Source organism: Vulpes vulpes, chromosome 15 (genome assembly GCF_048418805.1).
Source record: "Vulpes vulpes isolate BD-2025 chromosome 15, VulVul3, whole genome shotgun sequence".
Classification (NCBI taxonomy): domain Eukaryota; kingdom Metazoa; phylum Chordata; class Mammalia; order Carnivora; family Canidae; genus Vulpes; species Vulpes vulpes.
The window spans coordinates 83,914,167-83,927,250 of NC_132794.1; the positions used below are offsets into that span (position 1 = coordinate 83,914,167).

General features: G+C 45.1%; 1 protein-coding gene and 1 long non-coding RNA gene across 20 annotated transcripts in view; both read right to left on the reverse strand.

Annotated features, from left to right (window-relative positions):
* Window positions 1–3,183: 3,183 nt before the first annotated feature.
* LOC140595696 (uncharacterized) lies at window positions 3,184–4,681 on the reverse strand. Its single transcript, XR_011997509.1, has 2 exons — window positions 4,554–4,681; window positions 3,184–3,948 (listed from the first exon to the last, which is right to left on the reverse strand). It is a non-coding gene; the product is annotated as an uncharacterized lncRNA (long non-coding RNA).
* A 2,500-nt stretch (window positions 4,682–7,181) lies between these two features.
* CPEB3 (cytoplasmic polyadenylation element binding protein 3) overlaps window positions 7,182–13,084 on the reverse strand; it is a 195,916-nt gene continuing 190,013 nt past the window's right edge. For all 19 annotated transcript variants that reach the window (XR_011997508.1, XM_072739508.1, XM_072739507.1 and 16 more), the window contains one exon: window positions 7,182–11,015. Coding sequence is in view for 18 of the 19 variants with exons in the window: in XM_072739508.1 (XP_072595609.1) it covers window positions 10,788–11,015 (228 nt within the window). In the remaining variant the exon portion in view is untranslated. The remainder of the gene's footprint in view (window positions 11,016–13,084) is intronic.

The window sequence follows — 13,084 nt, forward strand, 5'->3', positions numbered from 1 at the left end:
CTAGGTGACTCGGTTAAGCATCCAACTCTTGGTTTTGGCTCAAGTCATGATCTCAGATGGGGAAAATTAACAAGGCAGGAAACCACAAATGTTGGAAAGGATGCAGAGAAAAGGGAACCCTCTTGCACTGTCGGTGGGAATGTGAACTGGTGCAGCCACTCTGGAAAACTGTGTGGAGGTTCCTCAAAGAGTTAAAAATAGACCTGCCCTACGACCCAGCAATTGCACTGTTGGGGATTTACCCCAAAGATTCAGATGCAATGAAACGCTGGGACACCTGCACCCCAATGTTTCTAGCAGCAATGTCCACAATAGCCAAACTGTGGAAGGAGCCTCGGTGTCCATCGAAAGATGAATGGATAAAGAAGATGTGGTCTATGTATACAATGGAATATTCCTCAGCCATTAGAAACGACAAATACCCACCATTTGCTTCGGCGTGGATGGAACTGGAGCGTATTATGCTGAGTGAAATAAGTCAATCGGAGAAGGACAAACATTATATGTTCTCATTCATTTGGGGAATATAAATAATAGTGAAGGGGTATGGAAGGGAAGGGAGAAGAAATGTGTGGGAAATATCAGAAAGGGAGACAGAACATGAGAGACTCCTAACTCTGGGAAACGAACTAGGGGTGGTGGAAGGGGAGGAGGGTGAAGGGTGGGAGTGACTGGGTGGCGGGCACTTAGGGGGGCACTTGACGGGATGAGCACTGTTATTCTGTATGTTGGCAAATTGAACACCAATAAAAAATAAATTTATTATTAAAAAAAAAAAGGTCATGATCTCAGGGTTGTGAGATTGAATCCCACATTGGGCTCCATGCTCAGCACAGAGTCTGCTTGGGATTTTCTCTCTCTCCCCCTCTGTCCCTACCCCAGCTCACACATGGGTGTACACACATGACTTCTCTCTAAAATAAATATTTATTTATTTTTAAAGATTTTTATTCATGAGAGACACAGAAAAAGGCAGAGACATAGGCAGAGGGAGAAGCAGGCTCCCCCTTGGGAGCCAGATGTGGGACTTGATCCCAGGCCCCCAGGATCACAACCTGAGCCAAAGGCAGATGCTCAATCACTGAGCCATCCAGGTATGCCAATGAACAAATCTTTAAAAAAAAAAAAAATTGGCACATGATTTAAAAAAAGTCAATTAGAAAATGGACAAAAGACATTTCACTAAAGAGGATATAGAGATGACAAATGTACATATGTACTGGAAGAGATGTTCAACATCAACTGGCTTTCGATGTTTGAAGCTCAACCAAGTGTGGAGATTAATAGATGGAGTTGTTTTTTTTTATAAATCTTTTTTTTTAAATTTTTATTTATTTATGGTAGTCACAGAGAGAGAGAGAGAGGCAGGCTCCATGCACCGGGAGCCCGATGTGGGATTCGATCCCGGGTCTCCAGGATCGCGCCCTGGGCCAAAGGCAGGTGCTAAACCGCTGCGCCACCCAGGGATCCCTAGATGGAGTTTTTTAATACTTCTCTACCTCTCTCCGCAAATTGACAAAATAAAACAAAACCCTTCCAGATACTGGTAGGCTTAAGGAAAGGCAAAAAGGAGCCTGGAGATGAGGAACAGGGAAATTGAGGTTGGGGATCAGGAAAGCAGGCCAGTCCGAAGGAGCAACTGGTAACAATGACCAATGGAAATCACTTCTAATTGTTCAGGAGTTGAAAAGTGGATTATACGGAGGTTCAACCTACAAATAATTCCATGTTCATGTTATCCACACATCAGCTTTTACCTTTCACAGAGCCATCTTTAAAAAATGTTCCATTGGGGATCCCTGGGTGGCGCAGCGGTTTAGCTCCTGTCTTTGGCCCAGGGCGCGATCCTGGAGACCCGGGATCGAATCCCACATCGGGCTCCCGGTGCATGGAGCCTGCTTCTCCCTCTGCCTGTGTCTCTGCCTCTCTCTCTGTGTGACTATCATAAATAAATAAAAATTAAAAAAACAAAAAACAAAAAAAAAACCTTTAAAAAAAAAATGTTCCATTGAACAAAAAAGTACACAGATTGCAGCGTGTAGCTCGATGAATTCTCACACCTGTGTATTCAACACCCAGATCAAGAAAGTCACCAGACCCAAAAAGTCACCTTCATGCCCCCTTTCAGTAATTCCTGCACCTGTTTATATAAATGGAGTCCTAAGTTACTTACTTTTTGATCATTAAGTTTGTGGGATCCCTTTATAATGTTGCACAAACTTTTGGATCTTCATTCTATTGTGATACAGTATTCCATTTGTGGGTATACTGCAACTTATGCATTCTAACATTACAGGGCATGTGGAGAGATTCCAGTTTGGGGCTGTGTGAGTTATGCCATGATCATTTTTGTACATGCCTTTTGGGAACATGCTACATATTTCTGCATATGAATGAAAAACCTGAGTCATAGGATAGATTCACATCTTGCTCTTGTAAAACAGGTTTCTAGAATGGCTGCACCACTTTACATTTCTACCGGGATTTATCTAGAGCCTCCCTAATATTTGGTATTTTCATTTTTATTCATTCTCATGGGTATGGGTTGGAATTGTGGGTTTTTAATTTTATTTTATTATTCTAGAGGTGGAGGGAAGGGGCAGAGGGAGAAAGAATCCCAAGCAGACTCCATGCTGAGCACAGAGCCTGAGGCAGGGGCCCCATTTCATGACCTGAGCTGAAATCAAGAGTCAGATGCGTAACTGCGCCCTCAGGTGCCCCAATTGTGTTTCAGTTTTAATGATGAGTAATGAAATTGAGCATAAGGGCCTGGTCTTTGAAAAGGGAGGCCAAGCACCCAAGACAGCTCCTCACCTAGGGACCAAACCCAGAGAGCTCTTCCATGTAGAATCTCATTGGATAAGGCCGGCACTAAAGGTGACAAGTTGGAATATTTCTAATATACTTAACAATTCAGCTCAAACTATCTTTTTTTTTTTAATTGAGGTATAATTGACATATTGTTCTAGTTTAGGGTGTGCAACAGTGATTCAACTTTTGTGTATATTTGACAAGGTCATCACAGTGGGTTTACCTACCTGTCACCTTACAAGGGCAATACAATATCACTTCCTCATGACTTATTTTATAGCTGCCAGTTTGTACTTTTAATCTCCTTTACCCAATTTGTGCCTCACTCCCCATCCCCTCTTCTGTCGAGCAACCACCAATCTGTCCTCCACATCTGTGAGCCTGGGTTTTATTTTGCTCTGCTTTTTAGAATCCACATACAAGTGAACTGGCAGTTCATCTTAAACCAAAGATTTGACCAGTAATCACAAAGAAGAAAATGTACAAGACTGGGGCTGCGCCTTGCGGGGCCTGAAGGAAATGCTGGCGGGAGTGCGCGTGTAAGCGGGTGCAGCCCAGTCCTCCTCGTCAGAACCCAGCAATGCCCACGCTCAGAAGATCATTTTGTCCATCACACTATTCAACAAGACAGGCGAAGGGTAACTTTCAGTTATCTGTTCTAGTGACAGCTTCATTCCAGGCCTTTATCTGTGGGGACCCCCTCGGCTCCCCAGTGTTGATCTGAAGAGGATTTCAAACCGAAGGCACTGGAGATTGAGTAGAGGCAAAACCAGCTCTGTCAGTTTCCCTTCTCTAAGGGCAGAAGCCCCCTGGAGCCAGGCTGGGCGCTGTGGCCTTTCTCGGGAGGTCTTCCCTGGCCGGAGGGAGGTTGGGGAGAGCACTCGCACCTGCATCAACAACCTTCATGGCCAGCTTGCTCATTTTTTCTCCTGGAAACCCACTGTCTTTCCTAAATAAACCCTGTGAAGCCCCGTTCTCCCTCTCGCTTCCTCCCAGGAGTCAGGTTCTAAGCCCCGCCCTTAATTCACATGCACGTGAACAATCCCACGTGTTGAATATTCTCATTCACATGCAGAAGCAGCTGCTCGGATTCATCTGCCCTTTGTCAGTTCAGGAGAAGGCTCCAAATCACCGGACCTAAGTGGGGAGAGGAAGGGTTCTCCCCTTAGCAGGCCTGTGAATGGCAGTAGGCCCCATCAACCGGACCCCCCAGCCCCGACCCTTTCCGGAACAGGAACCTAAGGCGGCCGCAGCCATTGCAGTTGGAGGGTGCCCGAGTGACCCCTGTCTGTGCCAAGGGGCTGGCGAGAAGCCACCAAGCCCGGTTTTAAAGCCGAGTGAGCGTCCGTCTGAACTTGCGGGTGAGGGCCCCGGCCTGGCGGGCGGCCAGGGCCCGACTGGCACGACTGCTCAGCACCGCTACCGCCCTGCAAGGAGGTGGCTTCCGGCCGGCCGCGCCGGGCGCCCGGGTGTCTGCCCCTGGAACAGCGCCCGGCTCACCGAGGCGCCTCGGCTCCAGGGGTCGGCCCAGCGGCCCGAGAGCGGGGCTCCACCTGTGGCAGGGCGGGCGGACGCATCTTGAGGAAATCAAACGTCAAAGGGCCTGAGGCCCCACATGCGTCCGCCCTGCCGGCGGCGCTGCAAGGGCCCGGAGCAGTGCTCTGTGCTGCCCGCCGCTGGCCCCGACGCCGGGGCCCCCTCCGGCCGCGCACGCCCCGCCCGGCGACCCCGGGTCCGCTTACCTGCCGCGCTGGGCGAGGGGCGAACGGGGGCCTCCTCGGGGAGGGGAGGCGCGGCCGCGGGGCCCGGATCTGGGCGCCCCCAGGTCGCGGCCGGAGCGGGGCCCGAGGGGGCCCGCGGACGCCGCCGGCGGCCCCGTCCCTTCCCGGAGCCGAGCCCCTCCCCCGGGGGGCGGGCGGGCTCCCCTCGGGCCCCAGCGCTGCGCGGCCGCGGGAGCCTCAAACGCCCGCGCCAGAGCCCGTGAGGCCGGGCTCGGGGGTGGGCCCCCCACCTGCGCGTCGTGAAGGTTCTCCGGGGGACTCATCCGTGCAGCCCCTGCGGTCCTTCGCTGAAAGGATTACCCGTCCCTACGAGAGGGCTTCCAGCGCGTCCGAAGTCGAGAGGGGATTGCAAAGACCCATTTTCTGAAATGATCAGAGAGAGTCTAGTGTGAAAGTCAAACGAGAGGGGCGTACTTACGTTGTCGCTGGCTTTTTTGGTTTGGGTTTTGAAGATCGGTCTCAAGTACCGGCATAAAAACCCAACCGCCCCTTAAAAACCTTGCATTGACTACACGTGTATTGTGTCAACGAATACCTCCCCTTTTCAGATGTGCTTAAAAAGCAAAAAAAGTGTGTCAAAGAAAAGGTGAATTTTGCTGTAGTCTGCTGTAATTTGTCCCCCCTCCCAAAAAGGCTAACCAAGCAAATCTGAACGTGCGAATGTCCCCAAGATGCAATCTGTAAACTCCAAGCTACTCCTTAGCAAATGCAAAGGATGACAAGTGTCAGTACTTCATACAACTATATTTAATAAGTTGTTATTACAGAAAAAAATGAAGTCCAAACTACAAAGTTTAAGCAGTTGTAAGCAATAGCTGCATTGAGCTCCATGTGTAGTCACAGTACTGCAGTTCCATACAAGCAATATTCGTCCAAGCCCCAAAGGCGGAAGCTGAGTAAGGGTTACTAGCAAAAACAATCTAAGAGAACAGGTAATAAAAGATACAATACATTTAAAATTAGTTGTTAGTTGAAAAACAAATACAGAGATCTTAGCTGTGAACACTCTAAAAGTTATGTCCATTATTTTGACAGCAAAAATACAAATACCTAATACTTTATACCCCAACAGAACTATATCCAGAAAAGAAAGAGAGCAGAAGTTATCCTGTATTAGCACCCGAGTTTTCTACTTGTTGCCATGAGCATCGTCATACAAATTTAAACATCCCCAAATCACATATCCACTTCTTGATCCATTTTGGGGTATAAAGTCAACAGCATTAATTATAAAATACTTTGTGGTAAAATGGAACACTATTGCAGCTGAGATAGAGAAATTTGGTTATTATAAAAAAAAAAAAAAAAACAACCCAAAATGTTAGCTGACATACCATACAAACTGGTGAAAAAGCAACATTCCATACAAATAAACCAGTTTTAACAAAAAGATACTTTTTTTTTTTTTCACTAATCTGTGACTAATCTTTCACTCAAACCTTGCAAGTAGAGATGTCACAATACTCAAATATTTAGGTAGGAGCTTTACCCAGTTAAATGCCATTTTGTTGCTAATATAGTAGATAAAATGAAAACTAGCAGTTACTTGCTAATTGCGTAAATGCAGTACACTCTGCATTAGCCCATGCCTCACTAACAAGCTATAAAACACAAGAAATAGGCAGAAATCTAAGCATAATCTTTATACCACTAAGCAAGAATTTCCAATTTCTTTTCTTCTGTTCCTAATCATTTATTTGTAGTTAAAATGTAAAATTCCAACCCGTAGTACGCACTTTGAGTTAAAATTTTACATCATGACTTGATCTAATCTATATATTATTTACAAAACTGAATACATGGAGCATACCCAAGAGCCAACTCTGGACACACGTTTCTCCAAGTTATTGATGAGCTCGGCTCCGTGGCAACGGAGCTGCAAGAGGCCATCAAGGACTCGTAGAAACACCATCATCTAGAGCAAGTCATCGGATGTTGTTTACGCAACACCAGTCTCGCAGTCGCAGAGCACTCAGTGCCGGGCCGTGACAGGGACACGGGGCCTTGCCGCCACGGCTTCCGGGGGCGGGGGTGTCGGCAGAGCCGGAGGGCGGGCGGCTCGTGCCCCGGGCGGCCCGAGGTCGCCACAGTGAGGGGCACACGGGGCGCCGTCACGGGGCGGGTGGGGTCGGGGCAAGACGGGGGCGGACACGTCCACGTCCAGTGGTGACGGCCGGGGGCGCTTCCTCAGCCAGCCGGCCCCCCGCAGACACCCTCGGAGGCGGCGCCACCCCGCAGCCTCCCGCGCTCTCGGGCGCCCCCAGCCGTCGCCACTGTGCATGCACGGAGGCTGCGGCCCGCCGCGAGGCCGGTTCTGCCGGGGCTGCGGCTGCCCTCGCGCTCCCACACGTGCGCGCGCACAGGACGGACCGCGGAGTCCAGGGGGGGGCAAGGAGGCGCTCTGGCGGCCCAGCCGGGTGTCCAGGCTGGCGGTGCTCGGCGGGGCTGGCTCCGCCATCCGGGCCCCCGCCTCGGCTGCACCTGGTGCTGTATAAATCCACTGCGACAGCCCTAGACAACCGTACTGTGACATCCCTAGTCTCACCCTAAACCACTGTAATAAAGGAAAAGGCTTGTCAAAATCTCACATGTTCTGCTCATTCTGTCATTTTATTACCCAATTATCCATTACATTTTCCAATCGCTTTACATAACCAACCATGTTCATCGTTGTCACACTATTGTAAACCACATCAGCAAGTTAATACATAAAGCTTTGCATTTCAAAAAACTAGACACTTTAGTAACAATATTACAAAGGTTTTAGCTTCAAAAATAACTGAAAATGAAAAAAATAAACTTTTAAAGAATTAGCATCATAAAATTAATTTATTCCAAGTAAAAATACAAAATAATATTATGACATTGACCAGATATGAAAGTCCCTCCCAGAAACAACTCTAGTAATGATTGAGAAAGCACTCCTTAAAGAAAATACGAAATAAAATGAAAAATATGTAAATATGTTTAATTTTTTTCTTAGCAAAAAATCTTTCTAAAAATAACAATGAAAATTTGTCTCAGTACAAAGGCTACATTACTATTGAAAAAATACCAGCATGAAGAAAAGGTACATATTTGACAGTAGAAAAATGATTTCAGTGAATCACAATGTCTAAAGTTTGCAATGAAAATAAATCTGCAATAAAGATTTATGCCTTTTTTCTTTTCTTTTTTTTTCTATTTTTTATACAAACAGTACAAACAGTATTGCACATAACAACAAATAGTCGAGGTTAGGTTATAGCCTTCAAAAAATCGACTAGTTCAAGTGTCACATCAAGGAAAGGCCACAACAGGACCTGTGATACCCAGGGGCTTCCCAGTCAAGTTGCAGGTCAGAACACCTCTTGTGTTTTAAAAAATAATTTTTTTGAAGGACCCTCTCTTTTAATATAACATTAACAACTTGGGGGCACATTTATTTACAAAACAAAAGGGAACATGTTATAATTTAATAAACTAAAAAAGTTCTCTTTAAAAAAATACAAACAGAAGAACTCTTTCACAATCCTGGTCAGCCGAGCACAATCAACGCTTGATTATAAATATACAAATGAAGGGAAAGTAGTCTCCACCATCTATCCACAACTTTCAGCACCAAAGGGAGTTTATTCTTTGTAACCTATTCTTCATGACAATGGTTTTCACCTCCACATCAGCTTCCCGCTGTACAAAGCTTCCAGCTTTTTTTTTTTTTTAAATCTCAGTGTTGTTTTAGTACATGAAAGAGGGGTGCTTCTTCAAAAAGTTTTGCTTCTTTCACATAATTAGGTAGATTTCTGTAGGTTAGATATGATCTTTAATATTATAGTTATAAAGCTCTAACTTCTTCATTTTCAAAAAACACAAATAAGCATGAAAAAAATAAAGTTACCCATCTGTTAAATCATTTTTTCTTGCAGAATTAAATTAATATATATTTTTCTGAATAAACTTACTTAGAAAATATCATTTTCTTTCCTATATTTCAAAATTGAGGTATTGCAAAAGATCATGTCAGTCAGAAAGCATGCCTTTTTCCTTAAAAACAAACAAACAAAAAAATCTTCAGCCAACTTTTGAAAACTGTCTAGAATACAAAAAGTAGTAGTGCATAACAAAATTTCTTGTACAGATGAAAAAAACCACAAACATAGAAAAAAACAAACAGAAAACCACAGCTGGGCTGGAAAAAAGCAATTATTACCAAAAAGCCCAGAGGTAACCTCAAAAGGGGAGAATTCTAATATGCATTTTTAATCCAGTAAAAAACTATTTTGTTTTTTTCCTTTTTGAAAACAAACTATAGTTTGAAAGCTGGTAATTGCAACTAAACACTGGAGAAACAAAACAAAACAAAAAACAAGCAGTATTAACTTAAGACACAGGACAAGGACATCACAGCACATAAAACACAGCGACTTAAATCTATTCTGCAGTGTCATATCCAGTCAGATTGTCCCCAGAATTCCAAAACATAGGAAGAAGATAAAAAAAAAAAAAAAGAAAAAGAAAAAGAAAAGAAAGATTTACATAGTCTCACAATCATTGTGTTTATATATTACTATCTGCAGCCCAAGAGTGAATGCTAAAAAAATGTCCACGGTCATTATAGCAGGTCTTAGTTCTATTCAAGCTTTACAGGATAAATCCAGGGAATTAAGTAATTTCTCACCCAGACAACCAACCCTGCCCAGGCCATCTTGTTTTGGAGAGACATTTCTTTAGCATCACTGTCACGCAACTTTCTTAAAATGTGCCTAGTCTGTCAATCTGACATCTTATCTCTATATACTGTATATATTCCTAGTGTTTGTAAGCTAAGATGAGCTCTTTGGTTTTCTGGACAAGGTCTGAAGCTAATGTAAAATGGTGCGAGCACTAGGAGATTGTAACTAAGAGCTCATGTGTTAGTTAATAGTATACCAGTTATGAACTGTCAAGTTCGTTAATGTCTGACACAGAGGCTTTAAACAGTTAAGTTTGATCACAGTTAGACATAATCACTTTACTATATAAAATAAATTGCACAATATATAACAGAGCACCGCAAAGTACTTCATCTACCATCCACAAATTTGCTTTAAGAATATCCTACACCTAGGTTTTATATTGGTTGTAATATAGGTCATTCTGTTATGGGCTCTTCCTAATTTCAGAAGCATTCCATTTATTGAGGCATGCCTTCCTCCAGTCAATTACCAATTCTTTTGAGTGAAAAAAACTCTTAAAAAATCAGTATTTTATAGCTTATATAGATTCTTAATTTGTGCATTGTGGGAAGGTTTTATACTAGACATTGGATATAAAATTTATTGCATGCAGCAACCTGATTAAGTAAACATGCAGTCAGAAATAGTGACCTTCCGTTGAAGCTTTCTGTTGTCTACTCTGATCTCCTTTCGGCAGCTGATTCTACCCCTAAATCACAAACGTGTGTTGTTGGGTTTCTTTAAATTGATACCTTAGCCTGAAGAGAGTATTATGGTATTAATAATACCATCTTAATAGCAGCAAAAGCTATTGCAGCATAAATTTACATAACACTAAAAGATCTAACCAAAATCCTCAGCAAAACAAAAATCAAACATGAAGGAAAAATAAAGATTCAGCTTATGAGGTATCCTTACATGTCAAAATAGAAAAAACTAAAGGCCTATTTTCATTAAGGGTTACCCTTACTCTAAATGACCCCAACTAATGATTGCTGAACTGTTGTGAAGTTTTTGCTACATCTGCCACCTACTCATGAGTATTACCTTTGGTAAGTCTTCTCCTAGGGGCAACTCTCTAAGTTTCTGAAAATAAGTGCATGCTCCAGTTCAAAAACAATCAGAACAACAACAACAACAACAACAACAACAACAACACAACAAACAAAAAAAAAATCACAGACGTCAACCTGATGGCCGCTGATGAGAATGGCAGTCTACGAGTGACAAATCAGGTGTAAGAAATTAAGGTACCAAGCAGACAAAGGTGTGAATCAAAGTGCAAATCAGTACCGTTATACACTCTGCAATTCTGCATTATACTGGACTGAGTTCAGTAATATGACTGTAAATAATAGTAATAATAAAAAGACCCATTTCTTCTTTAAAAATCGAGAACGAATGCACAGATTTCCAGAACACTGTAAGCCCTGAGGCAGTGCCCTCTCTTTTTCCCTCCTTGTTATCTACTCCAGTACTTGTGGCTGGGTCTGCCCTGGGCTCAGCTCCAGCGGAACGGGACATGCCGAGGGCGGTCGCCTCCCTCCTTCACCAGCGGTTTGTGGAACTCCCGCCCCGCACGGGAGTGTATGCTCGCCCAGCAGTATTCACAGTAATACTGCAGACAGGTGACGTTGGCACAGAAGAACGGGGCAAACTTCCCGCCACAGCGCGTGCCCTGGCACTCATCACACATCTGATCATCCAGCACATATGGCTTCACTTCCACCTGTACCCAAAGAGAAGAGACAGGAAAACATGTTTAGCAAAGCTTCATCATTTTTCTTCCTTTGAGGACTTACAGTATAGCTTAAGGTGTGTCAGGCAGACAAAGGTGTGAGTCAAAGTGCAAATCAGTACTTTGAATTCAGTGGTACTGGACGGCAGCTGAGAGCCTGCGCTTTGTGTTTTTTTTTTTTTTTAAGATTTATTTATTTTATTCATGAGAAAGAGAGAGACAGAGAGGTAGAGACACAGGCAGAGGGAGAAGCAGGCTCCACACAGGGAGCCTGATTTGGGATTAGACTCCGAGTCTCCAGGATCAGGCCCTGGGCCGAAGGTGGCGCTAAACCGCTGAGCCACCTGGGCTGCCCGAGTCTTCACTTTGGAATTGGTTGATTTACAGGTTGTGTGATCACAGGCAAATTCTTAACCTCCCTCTGCATTTGTTCGCTTTTCGTTCTGTGAATCTGTAAAATGGGTATATTTTATACATAGTAGTGCACACATATTTGCATATCTGTAAAATGGGCACAATGATGCCCGCCTCCAAGGGTGCTGCTGCAGGTCAAGAGAGGTAGTGCATGTACAAGGACCTGGATCCGGAAGGCCAGGCGGCATTGGCCATTGGGGGCGAGAGAGAAAGGGGGTCAGGAAGAGGAACCAGCTGGGACAAAGCTCACAAACAGGCACAGGCAAGAAGCGAAGTTGGGGAATGGTGTGGTGTGAGCCAGCCGGGAGGGGCATAGTCACACTGGCTGGCAAGACAGGCTGGGATGTGATACCACAGCGAGGCTCGAGGCCTTAGTGTTTTAGTGACAAGGCTTCCAAAAGTCTGTCATCCCAGGTCTATCACACCATGTCCAGGGGACTAGAGGGAAAAGTGGAGGGGACTAGTGACCTGCTAAGCTACTATAATAATTGAGACTTTCATATTTTTTGGACTTTATTCCTTAATCTCCTCCTATCACAGCCCTTCAGGGGACAATTCATAATTTAAGCAAAGCAATGTGGTGTAGTGGAAACCAAAAGCAAGGAAGAACAAAGTTGCCAGAGTTTTCCCTATGCCCTCTTCCTAGAACCGCAGAAAAGGGACATCATTCATGTTTGCATCTTGAATGTTAGAAATTAGCACAAAGGTGACAAGTCTGTGATTGGGCCCCTTCCCATGCAGCCCTCCAGGACGATTCTGGGGAAGAGTGACACCGTGGCTACTAGAGAGACAAGGACACTGGGCTTTGGGACAGGGGGTAACTGCCTGGCGATTCCACCTGCTTCTGGGTGCAGCCAGGAGGTTCTAGCAGGGCACGAGGCAGGGTACAAGTAAGGGGCAGCAGGGTGGACAGAACGGGGTGAGCAGGAAAGATGGCCTACCTAGGATCAGACATTCAACTTTCCTGGCTCCTCTCCTCCATGGGAAGGCCCCTCTGCTGGCCTCCTCTGGAGTTCTGTCTCTGGCCATGAGCTCCAGTCCACAGGACCAATGGCCAGCCAGGTACTCCAACTTGGAAGACCCGCCTGAGAAGACCTGTAGCAGGTCTTGGTTACCCAGGGGGAAATGTCCTCTGGCTGGAGTTCCCTTCCTCCAATCTCCTCCCCCTCTTCAACCTGACAAGTTAGTGAATGGGCTTCAAAAACATCTTTTGCGTTGATCTCTGCATCATAAAACTGTAGTGGGGGCAGCCCGGGTGGCTCAGTGGTTAAGTGCTGCCTTCAGCCCAGGGCCTGATCCTGGAGACCTGGGATCGAGTCCGACGTCGGGCTTCCTGCATGGAGCCTGCTTCTCCCTCTGCCTGTGTCCCTCTCTCTCTCTCTCTCTCTCTCTCTCTCTTTGTATCTCATGAATAAATAAAATCTTAAAAAAAAACAACAACAACTGTAGTGCCTCTGCACCACGTCAGTAGCTACGCTACTAAAGGCAAGTTTCTCTTAGGCAAGGCCACTCTGAGCCTATGTCCTCATCTGTGCACTGGGGGAAAAGGAGAATTCACACCTGATGGGGTTCCTAGGGGGATTAAATGAGGTCAATATCATAAAGCTGCAGAACAGGCCTGGCTTGGTTTGGATTCCTACTGCATC